Genomic DNA, 23,954 nt, shown 5'->3' with positions numbered 1-23,954 from the left:
AAAAAGGTGAGCTAAAGCTTCAGTGCCTTTCGTTCGGGGCTTGGCAGGGCTCAACCTCATTCCAGAAGGCGAGCCCCGCGTGTTTCCGACTAACACCACGCCAGGAAGAGTCTGATAAAGGCCGAGAAACCGAGCTCTGGGAACCAGGCCCATTGTGCCCCGGAGCTAGACACGCGGCCTTGAGCCTGACGCAGCCGAGGCCCCGCCCCACGCGTGACGCCAGCGTCAGGCCAGTCCCGGCATGCTCCGCGCCCGCCGGCGGCCGAGCGCAGACGAGAGGAATTTTTTTCCCGTGAGCATTCCCCGCTCAGTTCAGCCGCTGTCCAGACCCGGGTCGGCGAGAGTGCCGCCTCCACCGGTTCTCCTACCGCTCGGCCGTCAGTCTGAACGCCCCCAGCCCTCCCGCGAGGGCGCCCCGGGACGGAAGGATCCAGCAGCCTGTCGGCGCCCGCCGTTCTCGTGGTCGCCGTCGCCGTCGTCGTTGTGGTAGTCTCTGCCGTCGCCTGGGCCATGGCCAATTATATCCACGTCCCGCCCGGCTCCCCGGAGGTCCCCAAGCTGGACGTCACGGTGCAAGATCAGGAGGAGCAGCGCTGCCGGGAGGGGGCCTTGAGCCTCCTGCAACACCTGCGGCCGCACTGGGACCCTCAGGAGGTGACCCTGCAGGTAACGCCCACACCTTAGCCCCGGGTCTCTCCCGACCTTGACGCGGCCCAGGGGGAAGGGAGTAGGGGGTTTTCACCTCACCATCCTTTATGGTCCCCGGGGCCCCAGGAGGATCTCCGGGAACGTCTTTTCGCTCCGTTCTTTGGGAAGTGACCCTGTGTTTCCTCCGTCACACCTAGGAAGGTCACTCCCCCTTCTTTCATCTTTGCTTACTAAGGTTGTCCTGAGGGCAGATTTCCTTTTTCCCGAAGCGGCTACGTTAGTGACGCACCCCTTCCACCTCAGGAAGGTTCTTGTTGTTACTTGCCCCTCCTCCCCCTCCCCTTTCCTAGAAGACTGCGGAATGAACCCTTTCCACTCCCCTTCCAAGGGGTCCTCGCCCGTCGGCCTAAGCCACTGTCGCCTTTCCTTTCACGAATAATGCAGTAATTAATTTTCTCTGATCTTTTCCTTTCCCTTTCCAACCCTCCCCCCGTCGGTGTAACCCACTGATGCTCACCCTGCGTTTTATCTTCTCAAATCCTGGGATTGGCGACAGCCCTGTATCCCAAAGTAATGACCATGGTCATCATGCATTATCAGATTGGGTTCTTAGGTGGCCCTGCACACGTTATTTTATTTGTATCAGTATTTCTGTAAAGGTTTTAATCATGTGAGTGAAACTAACAATATCTGGTGTTAGAACGATAGGTGGCTTGTGAATATTTCTTTTTCCGGAGCCACTGTATTCATAGACAGAAATTGGGAGAAAAAGTCCTGGAGAACCTATGCGTTTTTGAATAGCTTATTTTCAATAAGTTATGATGCAGCATACAGGAAATGTATTTTGAGCACTTATTTCTTTTTAACTTTTGCAGTTTTAGGTACTATATACGAAAATGAACCTCCTTTTCCGTTGCAAACACAGAGTAATTTTAAAGGCTGGCGTATTTGAGGTTTGTTTCAAATCTGAGCAATAATGTAAGAGCCAGATCATCTGCCTTATTTTGTTGACTGTTTCAGCAAAGTTAACTGACTCAACAGTATCTCAGGTGCTTTGCTAAAGTAGTCACCTATATAAAAATGAATAAAACATGAATAGTGCCCTAGGGCCCAGAACAGTCCTTGACACTTGAGTTTCATAAATGTTGGCTTCAATTCTTACTGTCTGGAAGAGTTTTGAGCAGATTAAAAGGACCCATATGTTTTGGAAAAAAGTTATGAGACAAAAATTTTGAAAATTTAAGGGAGTGTTTGTTAGCCAGATATGTAGGACATTGTGAATCAAAAGTGATTTTCATGTGTAATTTAAAAAAAAAATAGTAGAGTTGGACCATAAAGAAGGATGAGCACCGGAGAATTGATGCTTTTGAATTGCGGTGTTGGAGAAGACTCCTGAGAGTCCCTTGGACTGAAAGGAGATCAAACCAGTCAATCCTCGAAGGAAATCAGTCCTGAATATTCTTTGGAAGGACTTATGCTGAAGTTCCAATACTTAGGCCACCTGATTTGAAAAACTGACTCACTGGAAAAGACCCTGATACTGGGAAAGATTGATGGCAAAAGGAGAAGGAGGGAGTGGGACACAGAGGATGAGACGGTTAGATAGCATTGCCGACTCAAGGGACATGAATTTAAGCAAACTGGGAGATAGTGAAGAACAGGGAAGCCTGGCGTGCCACAGTCCATGGGGTTGCAGAGTCCAACACAACTTAGTGACTGAACAATAACAGCGTATTTTCTTTAAGGAAAATTAGTTTAATTGAAACTTCCAAGTTGAAACTCTACACTTCTTTAGTTTATTATTTATTAACTTATTCTGGTTTTTTACATTTATTTAAATAAGTTATGTTCCGGCCATCAGTTATTAATTAAACATATTAATTAAAGACATTGCCGTTTTCTGGTAAACTCTGGTTCTGACAAGATGTATTACTTTTTAAGCAGAGACTTAAGAGTTTGAAGCTTTGATGACTGGAATTTTAGAGGTACATTAGGTGTTTTTTTAAATCGTTTAATCCCTCAGACAACCATTTTAGATGGGTACTATCATTTTTTTAGATATAACTCAGTGAAGTAAAGCCAGGATATAGGTTGAAAAAAAAGATAAAATGTGTTAACATTCAGACTGTTTCTGGTTGTTGAAAGTACTTGAGATTGAGCCTTACCTGAAACCCGAGTACCAACTTTTGACTTTAAGACCTTTGTACTCATTATCCAAACTTCCAGTGTGCTTATTTGTAAATGAAGGTAAATACTACCATTTGTTTTGCTCTTATGATGACTGTTATTTAGAAATCTAATCCCTCCATGTGCAAGCAAAGCTTTTGATCCAGAAGCTGGGACAACTGCTAAGCTGAGTTGATGGTTATTCATCTCTCAATTTAGTAGATCTGACTCCCACATTCTAGGTCATTATAAACTCTGCTTTTATGATGCTTCAGAATTTCTTTAGTAAATATGGACAGGAATATTTTCTTTTGAGATTTGCTTTTATCTCCTTTGAAGTATAAAGATAAAAGTCATACCTCACATGTAGTCAAAAGACTAAAACAAGTATCAGTAATAATGGCACATATTTTTAAAAGATTTTTTCTCAAATTCTTTTGGGATATAAAATATTATTTAAACATACCTTAGAGTGGGCGACTTCACTTTCACTTTTCACTTAGGTGCATTGGAGAAGGAAATGGCAGCCCATTCCAGTGTTCTTGCCTGGAGAATCCCAGGGACGGGGGAGCCTGGTAGGCTACCGTCTATGGGGTCACACAGAGTCGGACACGACTGAAGTGACTTAGCATAGCATAGCATAGAAGCTTAATCTAATAATACTTATTTACCTGGCACTTACTCTTGCCAGCTGAACTTTGAGAGCACATTACAAAATCCAGAAGCAAACAAAAAAAGATGTTAGTACATTCAAAATGATAGAGGGTCCCGTCTTTGCTCACAACTTATGGACATATGGGATAATATATCTTATTTTAGACAGAGCTTTAAAAAGTTGAGTTATTTTTTCCCTATCTCTGCCAAATTAAAAGACTACAATATAAAAGTAGTGGTGAGCTTTGTGGAGTGTAGTATGTTAGAATAGGGAGAGTAGGTCTAAAATAATACATCAGAGTGTTTTTTATTTAATATTTTACTGTTTATAAAGAAAGCACTTTGGCATACACTCTCCCAACAATCCTGTGAGATAGATGTAAACTGTTAATATGTATTTTATAGTTAAATGATACTGAACTTGAAGTTAGTAATGGCAGATCTGGGATGAGAACTCATAAATTATTGCTCTTTGATAAAAGTTTATGTTTGTTCAGTTCAGTTGCTCAGTCGGGTCCAACTCCTTGTGACCCCGTGGACTGCAGTTTGTATATTATGATTAAGACAGGGAAGCCATTTCTCTGCAAAGTTCATAGAAAGATTTTGTCTTAAGTTCCTTACAAATATAATTTCATTACTTTTTCCACATGTGACAATATTTTGGAAAAGGGATTCACTTCTGCTTTCTTTTAAAATCATTACTATCTAATAGGAAAGTATTTGAGTGGGAGATAACACCTAAGAGTATTTTAACTATGACAAAGAGAGATGGGATTTAATAGGCTCCTGTGAAGGATGTGTAATGTTTGATAGGCTCCCGTGTGTTTTGATAATGTGTGACCACAAAGTCAAGGGTCTAATGTGCTAGTTCACTTTCAGGTATTAATAGCTATATGTCTTGGACTGAGCAACCATTTCATCACTTTTTGAGGCCTCAGCATAGTGTAGTAGAAAGAGGATGGTTTCAAATCCTGATGTCAGCCATTTGTCACCTTTGGCAAGTTTAAAAATCTCTATAAAAAGAAATTACTATCTACCTTGGAAAATAGTAGCATAGTACAAAACAGAATTTAGCTACTATCAGTTCAGTTCAGTCACTCAGTCATGTTGCACCCCATGGACTGAAGCTTGCCAGGCCTTCCTGTCCATCACCAACTCCCAGAGTTTACTCAGACTCATGTCTGTTGAGTCGGTGATACCTCCAACCATCTCATCCTCTGTCGTCCCCTTCTCCTCCCGCCTTCAATCTTTCCCAGCATCAGGGTCTTTTCCAATAAATCAGTTCTTCTCATCAGGTGGCCAAAGTTTTGGAATTTCAGCTTCAGCATCAGTGCTTCCAATGAATATTCAGGACTGATTTCCTTTAGGATGGACTTGTTGGATCTCCTTGCAGTCCAAGAGACTCTCAAGAGTCTTCTCCAACACCACAGTTCAAAAGCATCACTTCTTCAGTGCTCAGCTTTCTTTATAGTTCAACTCTCACATCCATAGATGACTGCTGGAAAAACCATAGCTTTGACTAGATGGACCCTTGTTGGCAAAGTAACGTCTGCTTTTTAATATGTTGTCTAGGTTGGTCATAACTTTCTTTCAAGGAACAAGTGTCTTTTAATTTCATGGCTGCAATCACCATCTGCAGTGATTTTGGAGCCCCTCAAAATAAAGTCTGTCACTGTTTCCATTGTTTCCCCATCTATTTGCCATGAAGTGATGGGACCAGATGCCTTGATCTTAGTTTTCTAATGTTTAGTTTTAAGCCAACTTTTTCACTCTCCTCTTACACTACTACAAATAGTAATTTTAATACTATTCTTTTATTACTTTACTACTAAGAGTAGAGTATCAGGAGAATTAAATGAAATAGGTAAAAATTATGCACAGTATGTTTAATTACTTCACCCTGCCCCCCATCCCTGGCTCACCACCCCCCCAGCCTTTGTAAGTAGAAAGTTGTTCTAAAAGAATTGTAAGCTCCTAAAATTTTGACATGTATTTTTTTGTACTGGCATAATGCTAATTTTCAGCAGCATTTCTTGTAGCAGAAGGTAGGCATGGGAGAATGGAGAAGGAAAGGCTTCACAGAAAGGCTTCAAGGGGTACCTTGAATTGAGTTTGGAAGGAAAGATAGGAGATGGAATGGGGAAGTATTTCTGGGCAAAGAAAAACCACTTGCGTAAACTATGAGTGTTTCATGGAGTATGAGTGTGGTGTACAAAGTGATTTCCAAATAAGGGAGAGGTTAAATATGAAGTATTTATGCTTCATTAGGAGGTGGTATTTTATTATCTAGGACATAATGGGAAGTTGGTGAATGTTTTTAAGGAGGTATGTTACATATTTTTTAGAGAAATGGCAGATTACTATTTAGGCAGCATCCATTGAAGAAAATGTTTTGAATTGGGAAGTGAGTGATTACTTATAACGGAGAAGGCAATGGAACCCAACTCCAGTACTTTTGCCTGGAAAATCCCATGGACGGAGGAGCCTGGTAGGCTGCAGTCCATGGGGTCGCTAGAATCCGACACGACTGATCGATTTCACTTTCACTTTTCACTTTCATGCATTGGAGAAGGAAATGGCAACCCACTCCAGTGTTCTTGCCTGGAGAATCCCAGGGACAGGGGAGCCTGGTGGGCTGCCGTCTCTGGGGTCGCACAGAGTTGGACACGGCTGAAGCGACTTAGCAGCAGCAGCAGATCACTTAAAAAGGACATTATTTTTGAAAGTCTTGGTTGCTGCTTACTAAGAGGATGCTAAATTAGTATAGTGGATTGAAACCACTACAGTTTAAAAAGATGAATTAAGATGTGATAGGATAGATCAGAGAGCATTGCAAGTAATACGGTTGAATATTTCTTGTGAAGCTTTCTTTAGTTTTACATAAAACTATGTAAGTGTTGAATTAAACCATAAATACGTTTTTTTCCCCAGTGTATTGCGTTAAAAAATGTTTGTGAAAGACAACTGAGGAGAGACTGTTATGTTAGTATAGATAAGCGGTGCTGGGATCCAAATTAGGACAGTGGCCTTGAAGCTGGAAATAAGGGATAGATTTGACATTTCAGAAAATAAATGTGCAGGACTTGTTAATTGCTTGCAGGTCTGGGAGGAAGTGGGAAGCTTAAGGGCTTTGTTTTGTTTCTTGTTTCTTCTTGTGGCTGACAAAGATAGGGCAGTAATGAAAGGCCTTTATGTAAGGAATCAAGTTGTATTTTTCAGGATTCTGTCATTGTTTTTTATCTTTTGGCCTTGCCACGTGACAGGTGGGATCTTAGTTCCTTGGCCAGGGATTGAACCTGAACCCTCTGAGGTGGAGGCACAGAATCTTACTTGGAACTACCAGGGAAGTCCCCCGAATTTTTTCTTAGAAGTCCTTTTACTCTGATACATCTTATGGGCTATAGATAAATTTTGTCACCCTTTTAAAAATTGTGAGATACAACAAGCCTACAGAAAAAAATGAAACATAAATTGTTGTAGAACAAATACCTTTGTAGCCCTAGCTCAGGGAAAGAGAGAAAATATTAACCAGTAACCCAGAATATCTCCCACTTCCCTTTCTGCTCCTACCTTTTCCCTCCCTCTAGTGGTAATCACAGTAACAGTTTAAAAAAAAGTTAACAGAACAATATTTTTGAATTGAATTAATCATTTTTTCTAGTACTCTGAGAAAATATACTGTATGTGTAAATTTTTTAAATAAAGAACTATATAATCATGAAGTAATTTAGTTTTACTGAAAAGATGTAACACAATATTAAAACTTTGAGTAGCAAAAAACCCCCACTTCCTGTTCATATTTTATTAAACAATCAACTGTTCTATTTTGTTTATTACAGTCTACTTCTCCCTTAAATATTTTACATAGTTGTTTTATTGAATCTTATGTACACTTCTGTATTCCTGTTCTTCACATCAGTTCAGTTCAGTTGCTCGATCGTGTCCGACTCTTTGTGACCCCATGGACTGCAGGCTTCCCCGTCCATCACCACCTCCTGGAGCTTGCTCAAACTCATGTCCGTTGTAAATATTTTCATGTTTTTATGGTATTGACCACAATTTTTGATAGCTAGAAACATAATATTTGATCATGTTAAAGATCATGTGACTTAATTACTTTTAAAGTGAGGTTTTAAAAAGAATTCTAAAGAGTATAAAGAGGAATATTAGAAAGGCTCAGCAGATAAAGAATCTGCCTGCGTTGCAGGAGACACAGGAGACAGCTTGATCTCTTGGTTGGGAAGATCCCCTGGAGGAGGAAATAACAACCCGCTGCAGTATTCTTGCCTGGAGAATTCCATGGACGGAGGAGCCTGGCGAACCACAGTCCATAGGGTTGCAAAGAGCTGGACATGACTTGAGCGACTACACACACACATAGGCATGTCACATTCATAAAAGAACACTATCTAACCCTGTGATTTTGTTTAATAGATACATATGGTTCATGCTCTTAATAAAATATTTAAAACATAAATAAGACTATAAAATGGAAAGTAAAAAAAAAAAACAACACCTAAATCCCTCAATACCAAGTCCTTCTCCTCAAAGGTAATTTTTTGAACAGTTTTTTTTGACTTATAAAAAATTGTCAGATTATTTACCAGCATAAATAATTTATGTATGGGTTTACCAGCATACATTATCTACTTACATTTATAAATATAGTAAATATAATTAAATTATTCTATATTGTGCTTTTAAAATAATATATCTTCGATATCTCCATATCAGTGTATGTAATCTTTTTTTAAATTTTGTTTTTATTTTTTAGATATTAAAATCAGTATTGCAGTGAACTACTTTTATGCATATATTTTGGGTAACTTCTTTTAAGTATATCCATAGAGTAAATTCTTAGTGAAATTAAATTTAAAGGAAAAAATATACAAACACATATACATGTGTATGTGTGTATATATATATATATATGATCTACTTCAAGGAACTGGCTCACACAGTTGTAGAGGTTGGTAAATCTGAAATTTGTATGGCATTGTCTGGTAAGCTGGAAACTCTTAAGACAGGAATTGATGCTGTAGCCTTAAGGCAGAGTATCTTCAGGAAAACCTAAGTTTTGCTTTAGTAGCTCTTCACCTGGTCGAATGAGGCTCACTTAAGGGGATTAATCTTTTACCTGAAGTTATCTGGTTAATAAGTCTGCGAAATACCTACAGAGCTGCATCTAAATTAATGTTTGATTGAATAATTGGGCCTTATAGCCAGTCCAAGTTGACATAAAACTGTCATGCTATTTCTCACTTTATGTAATTTTTTATTTCTCAAAACAGTATTGTAAAGTATCTTTCTGTATACCTTCTCCAATCTCTGATATTAAAAAATTTTTTGCCAGTTAGATACATGAAAATGGTATTTTGTTTTCTTTTTACATTGCTTTTCATTCTGTCATTTTGGAAGGTGGTGGAATCACAATGGTTTCTTCCACAAAACAATTAACTGACACAAATTAATTCCATCTTTCTAAATTCCTGGTCTTGTCTAGTAGTCATTGTCTTAAAGAATAATTGAAACTTGTCTTTCCCATTATCTTGGCCTGTGGAAGCTTATTTATTTGAATTTAGTAGTTAATTGGTCATTTTAAACCATAAATAAATGTCAAAACTCTGCTTGGTTTCTTAATCATCTTAGGGACTAAAGAAATTTCGTGGTAGCTAAGATATAGAGTTTGTCATTGCAGGATAGTGTCATGTACTGAAAGGAGGCATTGGATTATGTTTTGGGGGTCTCAAGAAGGTCTTCAGGTTCACTGATAGTCACTTTAACTTCTAAGGTGTCATTAAACTATAATTTCTTTTCGCCAACCAGAGTTTCTGTGTTACTTCAAATGGCAACCTGTACAGGTTTGGGCAGTGCAGCACACAGAGTCTAGGGCTAATCTGTAACATAGATCTTGTCATAATTATTAACTTTTATGATCTCATTATGAATCATTTTGCTGTCTTGTGTTGAAATTTAAATATGTAGTTATCTGCATACTTGATAAGAGCTTATTTTGTGTCAGAAACTGTTGTATGTGCTTCTGTATATGTTAAGTCATTAATTCTCATGAGTGAAAGTCGTTCGGTCGTGTCCAGCTCTTTGCGACCCCATGGACTATACAGTCCACAGAATTCTCCAGGCTAGAATACTGGAGTGGGTAGCATTTTCCTTCTCCAGGGGATCGTCCCAACCCAGGGATTGAACCCGTATTGCAGGCGGATTCTTTATCAGCTGAGCCACAAGGGAAGCTATTAATTCTCATAAAAACATATTAAGTGAAAAAATAAAAACTAAAACTATAAAGTAGATTCTAATTGCTTATATTAAACATGAGATGAATAAAGCACATACAAGTTAAGTGGCTTGCCTAAGAATAGACTAACACACCTAGAATTTACAGTCAGGTGGAGCAGTCTTGCTCTGAGCTCATTCTCTGAACTAGTACTATCTTACATACTTGACAAACAGTGTAGGATAAGCCCTGTGAAAAGGAGCTCCATGAGATTTCTATTGTTTTTTACCCCCTCCAATGAGGTGGAATTTTACATTTCTAGTGTATATCTGATATAATACTCATACCTAGCATATACCTAGTATATTTTTGTCTGTTTTGGAAAGCTGAAGTACCTTGAATTAATTATTGATTTATGCATGAGATAGGAACCATCCAAGAGCGAAAAAGCATTATCCATACATCTTTAAATTCAGAAATCTCCATCAAGAGGTCATTTGAATAGCTGAACAAATTGGATTTATTACTCCTTGCAGTTGCGGAAGACTTATTCCATGAGTAATGGTGGGTATTAGAAAGGACTTAGTATAAAAATTTAGGAGAGGGTTCAGGGAAGCTTCCCTGATAGCTCAGTTGGTAAAGAATCCACCTGCAAATCAGGAGACCCTTGTTGATTCCTGGGTCAGGAAGATCCCCTGGAGAAGGGATAGGCTACCCACTCCAGTATTCTTGGGCTTTCCTTGTGGCTCAGCTGGTAAAGAATCCACCTGCAACCTAGGAGACCTGGGTTCAATCCCTGGGTTGGGAAGATCCCCTGGAGAAGGGAAAGGCTACCCACTCCAGTATTCTGGCCTGGAGAATTCCATGGACTGTATAGTCCATGGGATCACAAAGAGTCAGACATGAGGCTTTCCTGTGGATTGGGTGCTGTCAGAAAGGAAGTGGAGCAAGTCTGTGACTGTGGGTAACTTACGTTACCTAGAGGACTGGAGGAATGAAGCAGGGACAGAGCTGTGACTTGAAAAGGAACAGCAGTTCCTCATATTAGCCAGAGCAGGGGGATGTTTGGTGATTTTTGTGGTTTGGAAAAAATTCATGGTTTTATCTGTGTTCACACATGATTACGGAGTGGCTTTGTTTTTGTCTTGATGCGTTATGGACACAGAGTGGTCTCATCTGATATTGATGTTCTGTGAAATTACTTATGTTCAACTGAATCTCCAGGCCTTGCTGTATGTACTGGGTCTGTTCCTAGCTATTGGGCTCCTTTTGTTTTTCTCACTAATTTAATTTTTTCGCATTTAAACTGGATTGATCGTGGAAGAAAAAAAAAAGAAAACATGCATAAGCCGAAAGAAAAAAGTTTAAAACAGGGAAACAGGAGACAGGATTTAAACTACCTAATATTTCTGTTGGATATTTTTGTAGACATTTCTATCCTTATTTATACATAAATATAAATTAAGTGATACTTTACATAAAATATTCTTATGAAGTGAAATAAAAGTCGCTTAGTCGTGTCTGACTCTTTGTGACCTCATGGACTATACAGTTCATGAAATTCTCTAGGCCAGAATATTGGAGTGGGTAGCCGTTCCCTTCTCCAGGAAAACTTCCCAACCCAGCGATTGAACCCAGGTCTCCCACATTGCAGGTGGATTCCTTACCAGCTGAGCCAATCAGGGAAGCAAAATACTCTTATAAATGAAGCAATATTTTTTTGCCCCAGAAATTTATTGTGACTATCATTTTATTGTAAATTTTTAGCTATTTTGTATAGTAGAGTATGTTAGGGTTAGTGTCATTGGAGTTGTGACTCAATGTCATCCTTATAAATGTGTGTATATTATTCAATAATCTTATCCAGTAATGTTATCCACTTCTAGCCCTTTTAAGTGCATACATCTTAAATGTGTGTTTCTGTGTGTACACATAAATATACAATATAGCATGCACAATTAAAGAAATTTATTACAGGCAAGAGTGAAAGAATAACTTTGTTATAAGTTATATCAATAAGACAAGCTAGTATTTAAAGTGAAAGTGAAGTCGCTCAGTCGTGTCCGACTCTTTGCGACCCCGTGGACTGTAGCCCACCAGGCTCCTCCGTCCATGGGATTCTCCAGGCGTGAGTACTGGAGTGGGGTGCCATTTCCTTCTCCAGGGGATCTTCCTGACTCAGGGATTGAACCCAGGTCTCCCGCATTGCAGGCAGAAGCTTTAACCGGTGAGCCACCAGGGAAGCCAGTATTTAAGTCCTTACTAAATATTTGTTGAGGGGATGTAGAAAACATAGATTTTACTCCTTTGAGAAGTGTGGAGTGTCATTCATCATAAGCATTTCAGAACATTAATTTCTCAAACTTTATTTCAATAATTGAAATATTTTATTTCTACATGACATTTGGAGGAGTTACAGAGTAATATGTGTGAGTTGATATTTTAATAAGAACAAACTTGCAGCATAGTTTTTAAGAAAATGATGATTGGAATTTAGTATAAGGGCATATGCTTCTTGTCATTGTCTCCCTACCTACCAGCTTTTTGAAATCTAGGTGGAAAGCAGAGTTTGTATACCCCCAAAACATAGATATTCAAAATAAATCTTTTCACATTAGCTCATTAAATTTACCTACATTAGGTAAATAAGGATAAGTAAACACTTCTTTTAAATTTCACCTGAAGATCTAAAGCCTTTTCAGGTATCATTTATCATTACAACAGTCTTATCAAAATAAAAATGATTACCCTCTTTCTCAGGCATTAGTTAAATGTGTATACATTTAAAACTTATCCTTTGTTCATTATTCTTGTTCTTTCCCATTTGTCTTGGGAAAAATGTCCTTAACACTTGCTTTCACTTTTATCCCTTTATTCTACCCAAGAGCCTCCAAAAGCTCTGAGTTATAATTGGGTAAATAGAAAGTTTTAATGTCAATTTTAGGAGAAGGGGATGACAGAGGGTGAGATGGTTGGATGGCATCACTGACTCGATGGACATAAGTTTGAGTAAACTCTGGGAGTTGGTGATGGACAGGGAGGCCTGGCGTGCTGCAGTCCATGGGGTTGCAAAGAGTCGGACACGACTGAGCAACTGAACTGAACTGAGTGTCAAATTAATGTAGAGGAAGACAAAAGTTGCAGTTTTTGAATAGACTTAGAGAACTAATATTGCTAATCATCTGTTTGCTTTTTCATATAATATTATATGCAAATCTGAAAAAGGACCTTAAAACTCCTGAGGGGACTTCCCTGGTGGGCTGTTGGTTAAGACTCTGCCCTTCCACTGCAGGGGACATGGGTTCAGTCCCTGGTTGGGGAACTAAGATCCCTCATGCCTCAGGGTGCAGCAAAAAAAATCTTGAAAAGTCCTCAAACTCCCTTTTAGAAAATATCTGTGAAATCTCTAGTTACTTCTCTATCTTCATCTAATTAAGATTGTGCTGCTGCTGCTTATTTAGCTGTAGCATTCAAGTTTAAATTATTATAACCTGAATACTTAGAAGAATTTCTAGTGTATATTATGTTAAGTAATCTTTGAAAATAACATTTAAAATTAAGTTTTTTTATAAATTGGAGATTTACCATAATAAAAATTATGGTACATTATGTTTGTAGTTTTAAACTTGTGAACATTATTAAAGACTTTTTTATAACATATATTATGCTAGGAAGAAAGCCACTTTCCCTATCTTCAGAGATTTTCCAATCTGTTAGACATAGGCGAGAGAAAGAATGTGTGTGTTGTACTACACAACATATTAAATAGCAGCATTCCATTTTGTTTACATCTGGAATTAAAGTTATAGACATGTTAGGCAATGGCACCCCACTCCAGTATTCTTGCCTGGAAAATCCCATGGACGGAGGAGCCTGGTAGGCTTCAGACCATGGGGTCGTGAAGAGTCCGACACGACTGAGCGACTTCACTTTCACTTTTCCCTTTCATGCATTGGAGAAGGAAATGGCAACCCACTCCAGTGTTCTTGCCTGGAGAATCCCAGGGACAGGGAAGCCTGGTGGGCTGCCGTCCATTGGGTTGCACAGAGTTGGACGCGACTGAATCGACATAGCAGCAGCAGCAACAGGCAAAATTATATTCAAAAATTAAGTAGATTTTTTTTCAGTTAGTGTTTAATGTTTTTCAAGTTATCTCCTAATTCTTCCTTAAAAGTGAATAATTGTTTTTCCTTTTTTTTTCTTTTTTTTGGGGGCAGCTTTTCACTGATGGAATCACAAATAAACTTATTGGCTGTTATGTGGGTAATACAATGGAGGATGTCGTCCTGGTGCGAATTTATGGCAATAAGACTGAGTTGTTAGTCGACCGTGATGAGGAAGTGAAGAGTTTCCGAGTGTTGCAGGCTCATGGCTGCGCACCACAGCTCTACTGTACCTTCAATAATGGACTGTGCTATGAATTTATACAGGGAGAAGCGTTGGATCCAAAGCATGTCTGCAACCCTGCCATTTTCAGGTACATTTCTTTTCCTAAGTAATTTATCCTTTTGAAAAGTTAAGTGCACTAAGGAAATGTTTTTTGAAACTGCCTTTTCTTTCTTTAAGCAACGATTTAGTAAATTTAGAAACTTTCTCTTGTTTGGGTTTTGTTTTGTTTTTGCTAAAGAAAAAGCATTCCTTTTTATCTGAATTCTCATAGTTTACTTTGCAAAAGAAATATAAGTGATAGGTTTTAGATTAGCTTGCTATAGAAGGTCAAGGTTTCTCCTTAATTTTTTAAAATAGTGCTTGAATCAAAGCATTACACATTTCTTATTAAGTTTTGTCACTCAGTTGCTCATAGTTTCAGAGTTATTGCTCACTAAGATCCTTTTAATACTGTTAACACTTCTTTGTTACTCTTTAAACTTCTATTATTTAATTCAATATATTGTGTTTTTATAAGGAAATGCTCTAAAAATTTTCTAAAATTGATAAAATTTTCTTTTCTGCTCTTGAAAATTGTAATAAGTGGGCTTGATTTGAAAACCGCAAGTTCGTTTATAGTTTAGATCTAAACTTCTCAGTTTGGTCCTAAGACTCTTTTAAAACTTTTAAAGTTTACTGAGGACCTAAAGAGCTTTTGTTATTGTGAATTATATTTATCAGTATTTACTATGTTAGACCATTCAGGTATGACCTAAATCAAATCCCTTATGACTATACAGTGGAAGTGAGAAACAGATTTAAGGGACTAGATCTGATAGATAGAGTGCCTGATGAACTATGGATGGAGGTTCGTGACAAGGTACAGGAGACAGGAATCAAGACCATCCCCAAGAAAAACAAATGCAGAAAAGCAAAATGGTTGTCTGAGGAGGCCTTACAAATAGCTATGACAAGAAGGCAAGCGAAAAGCAAAGGAGAAAATGAAAGATAAAAGCATCTGAATGCAGTGTTCCAAAGAATAGCGAGGAGAGATAAGAAAGCCTTCCTCAGTGATCAATGCAAAGAAATAGAGGAAAACAACAGAATGGGAAAGATTAGAGATCTCTTCAAGAAAATTAGACATACCAAGGGAACATTTCATGCAAAGATGGTCTCAATAAAGGACAGAAATGGTATGGACCTAACAGAAGCAGAAGATATTAAGAAAAGGTGGCAAGAATACACAGAAGAACTGTACAACAAAGATCTTCACGACCCAGATAATCCCAATGGTGTGATCACTCACACTCACATAGAGCCAGACATCCTGGAATGTGAAGTCAAGTGGGCCTTAGGAAGCATCACTATGAACAAAGCTAGTGGAAGTGATGGAATTCCAGTTGAGCTATTTCAAATCCTGAAAGATGATGCTGTGAAAGTGCTGCCCTCAATATGCCAGCAAATTTGGAAAACTCAGCAGTGACCACAGGACTGGAAAAGGTCAGTTTTCATTCCAATCCCAAAGAAAGGCAATGCCAAAGAATGCTCAAAGTACCGCACAATTGCACTCATCTCACACGCTAGTAAAGTAATGCTCAAAATTCTCCAAGCCAGGCTTCAGCTATATGTGAACCATAAACTTCCAGATGTTCAAGCTGATTTTAGAAAAGGCAGAGGAACCAGAGATCAAATTGCCAACGTTCGTTGGAGTTCCAGAAAAACATCTATTTCTACTTTGTTTATTACGCCAAAGCCTTTGACTGTGTGGATCTGTGGAAAATTCTGAAAGAGATGGAAATACCAGACCACCTGACCTGCCTCTGGAGAAACCTGTATGCAGGTCAGGAAGCAACAGTTAGAACTGGACATGGAACAACAGACTGGTTCCAAATAGGAAAAGGAGTACGTCAAGGCTGTATATTGTCACCCTGCTTATTTAACTTATATGCAGAATACATCATGAGAAACGCTGGGCTGGAAGAAGCACAAGCTGGAATCAAGATTGCCGGGAGAAATATCAGTAATCTCAGATATGCAGATGACACCACCCTTATGGCAGAAAGTGAAGAAGAAACTAAGAGCCTCTTGATGAAAGGGAAAGAAGAGAGTGAAAAAGTTGATTTAAAGCTCAAAATTCAGAAAACCAAGATCATGGCATCTGGTCCCATTACTTCAGGGGAAATAGATGGGGAAACAGTGGTAACAGTGGCTGACTTTATTTTTCTGGGCTCCAAAATCACTGCAGATGGTTACTGCAGCCATGAAATTAAAAGATGCTTACTCCTTGGAAGGAAAGTTATGACCAACCTAGATAGCATATTCAAAAGCAGAGACATTACTTTGCCAACAAAGGTTCGTCTAGTCAAGGCTATGGTTTTTCCTGTGGTCATGTATGGATGTGAGAGTTGGACTGTGAAGAAGGCTGAGCACCGAAGAATTGATGCTTTTGAACTGTGGTGTTGGAGAAGACTCTTGAGAGTCCCCTGGACTGAAAGGAGATCCAACCAGTCCGTTGCAAAGGAGATCAGCCCTGGGATTTCTTTGGAAGGAATGATGCTAAAGCTGAAACTCCAGTACTTTGGCCACCTCATGCAAAGAGTTGACTCCTTGGAAAAGACTCTGATGGTGGGAGGGATTGGGGGCAGGAGGAGAAGGGGACGACAGAGGATGAGATGGCTGGATGGCATCACTGACTGGATGGACATGAGTCTGAGTGAACTCCGGGAGTTGGTGATGGACAGGGAGGCCTGGTGTGCTGCAATTCATGGGGTCGCAAAGAGTCGGGCACAACTGAGTGACTGATCTGAGGGGAGGAAAAGTAATTCAAACAGTCAGCTGGTCTACTAGTAAGTAATACAGTCTGTGATAGACAGTAGCCTTGGGGGGAAAATAAGCTAAATAGTATACATAGAGGAGTAGAAAAGGTTTTAAAAAAAGTACAACTAATTTTCTGTGGTATAGTTGGGAAATAAGCAGTGTTTAACTAAGATGATATTTGAATTGGACCTTAAAGGTGATGCAGAACATGGAGGAGTCTGAGGGAGATGACAGGTAAAGATGAATTACATCATGCTAATACTTAACTAGTAATTCAGCCTATGCAAGTTTATCATGAACTTTTTTATTTGAATTTCTCTACAGCAGTCAAGTATTACAGAAACCTTTAATTATTATTATATTTTTTAAAAATTCTAAGGTGTTTAGGAATTTTCTTACCTGGTATTTCTCTAAAATTTGCCTCTTGCTGGAAATATTGGCTGAAGTGTAGTTAAAACTGCTCAGCAACAGACATACAGGGAGAAGTGCAGTTTAAAATGAGTTATTGCACATTTATCAATAAACATAACTAAAAAATGCCGGCTTCCAGTGCTGAGCATATTATAGTGGAACTGGTAAACTATGGGTTGCAAATAGAATTGGTAATGTTCTCTTTTGGAAATCCGTAGGGCAATATATAGTAAGTTATAAAAGAAAGTCATATGGCTTGGTTGTGTGATAACAACTCATATTTGAATATAACAAAGGTACATTAGCACAAATAAATGTTATGTTATTATTGAATGTTGTCTAAAACATACAAAATGTCTGATGTAGGACTAAGAAAAAATCAGCTTATTTGTTGGGGGCCAGAGTGAGGTACTCCGCCCGTGACAAAGGTCATGAGGAAGGAGGCTCGACATACGCAAAGGCGGATCGAGCCTCAGGAGTCCCCCTGGAACTCCTCGAGCATCTACCCCCATAACCAGAGCCTGCCTACTTTACTACTTTGTGCTCTCACCTACATTGCCCCGGCTCTTATTAGTTGAACTGTGGCTGCAATCAGGCAGTAATTTGTTTATGTAAAAAACTGAAAGGAGTGTTTAAAAAATCTGTTGGGAAGGTAGGATTTGGGATCTTTTATTTCAATTTCAAAAAATGCCTGTTATAGTTACAGTTTTTAAAAAGCTTCCAAGAAAGGAGCAACTAGTGAGTATTAGTGGGTATTTGAAGAAATTCTCTGCAGCCTTGAGGTTTTCAAACATTTGGCTTTATTGAATATGGAATTTAAAGTAGCATTTGCCTTGATGTTAGTGCAGTAAAACCTTATCTTATTGAGACTACATAGAAGAAGGACCATCTGTGATAGTGAAAATAAGAAATCTTATTTTTATTACCTAATTGTTTTTCCTGTTGTATATAAAATTAGCTAATAGAAAATAATTGAATTGTTCTAATCAAGTCTTTTTAAGAACTGTATTCTTTTTTATGACCATTTATATTATTTAACATTTTTATTTTTAATTGTAATAAAATACATGTAACATAATTTGCCATCTTAATTTTAAGTATGCAGTTGCATAGTGTTAAGTCCATTCACATTGTTTTGCAAACACTCTCCACAATTCTTTCCTCTTGCAAAACTAAAATTGTATATACAAAAGCAACAACTTCCCATTCTCCCCTCCCGCCCCCTTGGCAGCCATACTACTTTTTGTCTGTATGAATTTGACTGCTCTGGATACCTTATATTAGTGTTACTTCTGTTTTTTTGTGACTGGCTTATTTCACTTAGCTTAATGTCTTGATCCATGTTGTAGCATGTATCAGAGTTTCCTTCCATTTTTTAAAGGCTGAATAATATTCCATTGTACGTGTAGACTATGTTTTGTTTACTCACTAATTCATGGATGAACATTTGGGTATTACTACTTTTTTTGCTGTTATGTATAATGTTCTTACGAACGTGGGTGAGCAAATGCTTTTTTAGACCCTGTTTTCAGTTCTTTAGGGTATATTATCAGAAGTAGAATTGCTCGATCATACAGTCATTCTATTTTTAATTTTTTTTGAAACTGCCATACTGTTTTCCATAGCACCTATACCAATTTACATTCTCACCAGCAGTGCACAGGGTCCAGTTTTTCCAAGTCCTTGCTGACATTATTATTATTATTTTTTGATAGTAGCCATCCTGATTATAAGGAGATGGTATCTCATTGTGATTTTGATCTCTTTTTCCCTAATAGTCACATTTAGCATCTTTTCTTATGCCTGGTGGCCATTTGTGTATCTTCTTGGGGGAAATGTCAATTCAGGTCCTCTTCCAGTTTTCTAATTGGATTATTTTTTGTTGTCAAGATGTAAGAGTACTTATATATTCTGAATATTAACTCCATATCATATATATAACTTACAAATACTTTATTTAATTCTATGGGTTGCCTTTTCACTCTGTTGATTTTGCCCTTTAATGCACAGTTTTAAATTTTGATGTACGTGGATTGTTTTGTTGATCACTAACAACCTCTGCAGTTGTTGGAAGAGATCATCAAGGAGATGTGACCATCAGTTGACCGGGGCTGTACTCACACAGTAGGAGGTTCCTCACACCCCCACCCTTGGAATGTGTTCTCTGCTCACTGTTCCCCCAGTGGAAGCTATGTTCGAGGATAGAGCCTTGAGAGAATGGGGTGTTGTTGAGACTATCTGGATGGCATACATTACTGAACCCCGTTAAGACTTCTATATAAACTTCTAAGATTCTGGCAGGCAGGTAGATCTATTTCTCCTGCAGCTACCCAAGACAAGCCTTATATGTAAGTTCTCTCGCTTATTTAACCTGCCACCTACCTACCCATCTGGGGAAAAAAGAAAAAATTGATATATGTAGTCAGTTTGTTTGCTTTTACTTTTGTCATCTGTGCTATTGGTGTCATATCCAGGAAATTTTTAGCAAGTCCAGTGTCATGAAGATTTTCCCCTGTATTTTCTTCTAAAAGTTTTATAGTTTTAGTTCTTACATTTAGATTTTTGACAGGTTAATTTTTATGATGATTTAAGGAAAGGATTAAGGAATTTCTGTCTTTTACATGTGGATATTCTGTTTTTCTAGCACCATCTGTTGAGAAAACTGTCCTTTGCCATTGAATAGTCTTGGCATCCTTATTGAAAATCATTTGCTCATAAACTGGGGGGTTTATTTTGGGGCTCTATTCCATTGGTCTGTGTGTGTGGTGATATGCCAGTACCACTCTGTTTTGATAACTATAGCTTTGTAATAAGTTTTGAAATCAGGAAATGTGAGACCTCTAACTTTATTCTTTTTTTCTTTAACTTGTTTTTATCTGTCTGGGTTTCCTTAAAATTACATTTGAATTTTAGGTTTTTTTTTTTTTTTTTCTGTTTAATGTAAAAAATGCTATTAGGATTTTGGTAGTGATAGTATTGAATTTATAGATCATTTTGGCTAGTATTGACATTTTAGCAATTTTAAGTCTTCCAGTCCACAAACAGGGGATATATTTCCATTTAATTCTGTATTTAATTTTTTTCAGCAACGTTTTGTATAGAAATTTTTTTACCTTCGATAAATTTATTTTTAAGCATTTTATTCTTTTTGATGCTATTGTAAATGTAGTTGTTTTACTTAATCTCCTTTTTGAGGAGAATTTTGTTCATTGATAATGTAGAATTGCAACATATTTTATGTGTTGATTTTGTGTTCTGCAACTGTGTTGAATTCAGTTACAAGTGAAAAACCAAAAATTTTCCTAACAAAGCCATCCTTCACAAATTACATGTTGTTTTTTTTCAAGACCAATTTATCGAAAATTTCAGATGAGTATGGAACTTGTAAGTAGACTTATTTAATTTTTAAAATCTCTTAGCAAAGCCTGGTTTTTAAGTATGTAGTTGCTGTGCTTGCAGTTTAACTATATTTGTTATTTCCATGAGGATATTTGTATAATAGATTTTCTTCCTTTCCTTGTTAATTTTGCTGCAGAGAAGATAGACCAGTAGTTCTAAGCCCTGTAGAAATTAGCTTGAATTCTAAATTTTGAGGGAAAAAAAAGACTTATTATACAAGTTATGTCTTGTCAAAGAACAGGCAGTGTTTCAAATGGATGGTCACTTTGTCTTTCTGTAGCTCTGCATTAATTTTGGCACAACTGGTATTATATGAGATTAAAAAAAAATCCAGGATAGATTTTAATCCACCTGAGAATAACTCCAATAGTGGTAGAATCCTGTGGTAAGTTTCTAAATGTACCCTGAATCTGTTACCAAGATGATGATTCTTATTCATCAAGTATCTATTAAGTACCTCCTCTTAGTGCTGAATGCTAAGAGAGAAGAATAAGGCATGGTGTTTGCCTCTTGTAGGATAACCTAGTGATAGTATTGATCAGTAGCATTAATAAAGCAATCTCAACTATACTATTATTATTTGCTGCTATTTTTTAAAAATTACATAGGAAAATGCTATAAAACATTTAAATAATATTCTGAATATATTTTTACCTGTTATATAAGCATGATGTTATCATTTAATATTAACATTGTCCCTTATGTTATCAAATACTGTTTTGACAATGCACCTTTAGAAAGGACAAATACATCTATAATTTACTTTAGAAGATACTAATCATTAGCTCTTAAGTTTTGATATAGCTTTGTTTGAAAATACTAATTTTGCTCTTGTAGGTTGGTAATTAATAGTTTGTTTTCCATTTGAGTAGATATGTATCTCATTATGTAACAGTATTTTTAAAATTTCATATAAAATAATTTTTATAATTTCACTTGTAATTTCAGAAATTTACTCAAAGATGAAAATAGTTGCTGATTTTTGATAAAAATCAGTATCATTTGGAAAACTTTGCCTCTTTTAGTCCATAGATCGTGTATATTTAATATTTCTATTATGACTAGTAGGAAATTGTTATGAGATGGGAAGTTAGTTTACAGGAGCCTTGTATATGAATATGAATGTGGAATTCCTGTTGTCATTATTGAACTTAAATCTCTAAACTGAGTGGACGTTTATGTAAATTTTTTTCTTTTATTCACAGACATCCCCTCTTAGATTTGAAGGAGAGATTTTAAGATTACACGAGTAATTTGGCTTTCCTTCTAAGAACCCAGAGACTCAGAGAAATGCATTGATTTGCTAATTCCATGCAGTGTTAGTGCAGTATACTGTAATGGAAAGACCTTGGCCTTTGCATCACATAATCAGTTCAAATCCTGGCCCAGCTCCAGTTAGCCGTCTTTCTGCCCCAAAAGTCAAGATTCTCACAATTAGTAGGTGCTTTTTCTCGTAGCAGCTGTTCAACAGATTCTGTTAACATGTAAGAGCCCTTTGGAGTTATGACCATTCTATTTACCGTAGAATTGTCATTTCAGTCACTCGTAGCTGAATAACTTGTATTTGGAGAACTTCTGAAACTACATTTTGTGGTTTTCAAATCAGAGTCTCATATAAACTCTGGGGTAAAACAATGAAAAATGACATTATTATTTATTTTTAAAACAGCAAATAAAAATTTGTTGGTATTAAGTATCTATTCTAATATGTGACCCTTCTCTGGAATCATTGGTCTCATTTGTTGGGTAAACAGTTTTAGGTCATAATGTTGTGTTGATGTAGATTTCTCCTTGAGTTTTATGTAACATGGATTACTTTTCTTCAGACCCCTTGTCCCAACTCCCTCTCTTAAAGTTTAAAACCAGTTTACGTATACATGTATGCACGTGGATATAAATATATATGTGTGTTTATTTGCACTTCGTTTTAACTATCACTTGGTTTTTTAATGAAGTTTCTTAGTGCTTAAAGTGCTATATGTTTATTTATAGCACTTTTATGGGCCTAGCTTTTTAATGCAAATACTGTATGAGAGATTGATAATAAAAATAGATTTTTTATTCTGTATTCTTATAGAATATGTGGTCTTAAGATCATTCAGGCAATAATTATTGATAAAAAATGATTATTTGGTAATTTGAGAGGTATGAACCAAAACACACATACCTAAAAAGATCACGGATTTTAATATTTTGGTAATGCATTAGGATTCTTTTTTTTTTTTTCATCAAAATACGATTTATTCTTCTCATAGTTGCATACTTAGTTTTATTCTCAAATCAGCAAAGTTTTCCATCTTAGACAAGAATGCAGTGCCTTAAAGGCAAAAGATATTCTCAGTTAAGATACCTTTTGCCTCTCCTTTTAAATAACTTCAGCATCCGTAGATAGAATTGTAACTTAATCATCAAGATAAAGGCCAAAATCAAGTATTACTCAGTTACAGTGAAACCTCATCATACTTATTTTTCAGAATAGAAAACAGTAGAAGGAGAAAAATATTGAATGTCTCACAAGAAGAAAAATATTGAATGTGTCAGACATGACACTTGCAACGTCTTTAGGCCGAGGAACTGGCTGGATGTGATCTACATGTAATCTTTAAGCTTCAGAGTAACAATATTAGGAAGTTTCTCTTTAAAAATTTAGGTAGGTTAAAGAACAGCATTACAAATACTTTTTTACTCATTTTTAATTCGATAGTAAAATCCAGTAGTGCTCTGAAGACAAGAGAAACTGACCAATTTCTGTATCTGGGTACAGGAGAGAATCAATAGGGAAACAGTGAATTCAGTTACAGCATTGTGCATCAAAGACAGATCTGTGAGGGCTATGTCCCATAGACCTCATTTTGTTGCTTCAAGTGCTGTCAGACCAGTTACAATTTTCTGCTTCTTACAAGCATTGAGCATTACCCCCACTGTGAAATATTTTTCAGATCATCGAATATCAAAATAGATGTGATCAGCTGAATTATAATCATCTAAATGGAAAGATGAAGAATATAAGTCAATTGCTTGGTTCTTTAAAGCTATGTTCTTTCAAACAAAGCATTGAATATTTCTTGTAGTAAAACTGGAACTCACTTGCAGTAATGTCTAAACACTTCTGAGCTGCATCAGGACTCTTATTGAGGATAATAATATGAAAATTCAGACTGGCTCAAAGAAGAAGGAATTTGTTGGTGTCTATATCTGAGAATACTAAGTTCAAGCATGGGTGGATCCAGGGGCTCTAATAGTGTCTGTCATGAGGAGT

The 23,954-nt window shown here is 37.3% G+C and overlaps 1 protein-coding gene across 4 annotated transcripts in view; it reads left to right on the top strand.

Annotated features, from left to right (window-relative positions):
* The first annotated feature begins 204 nt into the window (after positions 1 to 204).
* ETNK1 (ethanolamine kinase 1) overlaps positions 205 to 23,954 on the top strand; it is a 54,764-nt gene continuing 31,014 nt past the window's right edge. For 2 of the 4 annotated variants that reach the window (XR_015164886.1, XR_015164887.1), the window contains exons 1-2: positions 228 to 666; positions 13,918 to 14,177. Coding sequence is in view for 2 of the 4 variants with exons in the window: in XM_086404043.1 (XP_086260169.1) it covers positions 511 to 666; positions 13,918 to 14,177 (416 nt within the window). In the remaining 2 variants the exon portion in view is untranslated. Of the gene's footprint in view, positions 667 to 13,917; positions 14,178 to 23,954 lie in introns of all 4 variants that reach the window. The other 2 variants (XM_086404043.1, XM_086404044.1) reach the window with 2 other exon arrangements.

This window comes from Bos grunniens, chromosome 5 (assembly GCF_055505025.1).
Source record: "Bos grunniens cultivar Pamir isolate PY7600 chromosome 5, Bosgru_T2T1.0, whole genome shotgun sequence".
Classification (NCBI taxonomy): Eukaryota; Metazoa; Chordata; class Mammalia; order Artiodactyla; family Bovidae; genus Bos; species Bos grunniens.
The sequence above is the reverse complement of the archived record's forward strand: the minus strand, read 5'-3'. Positions and strand labels throughout refer to the sequence as shown.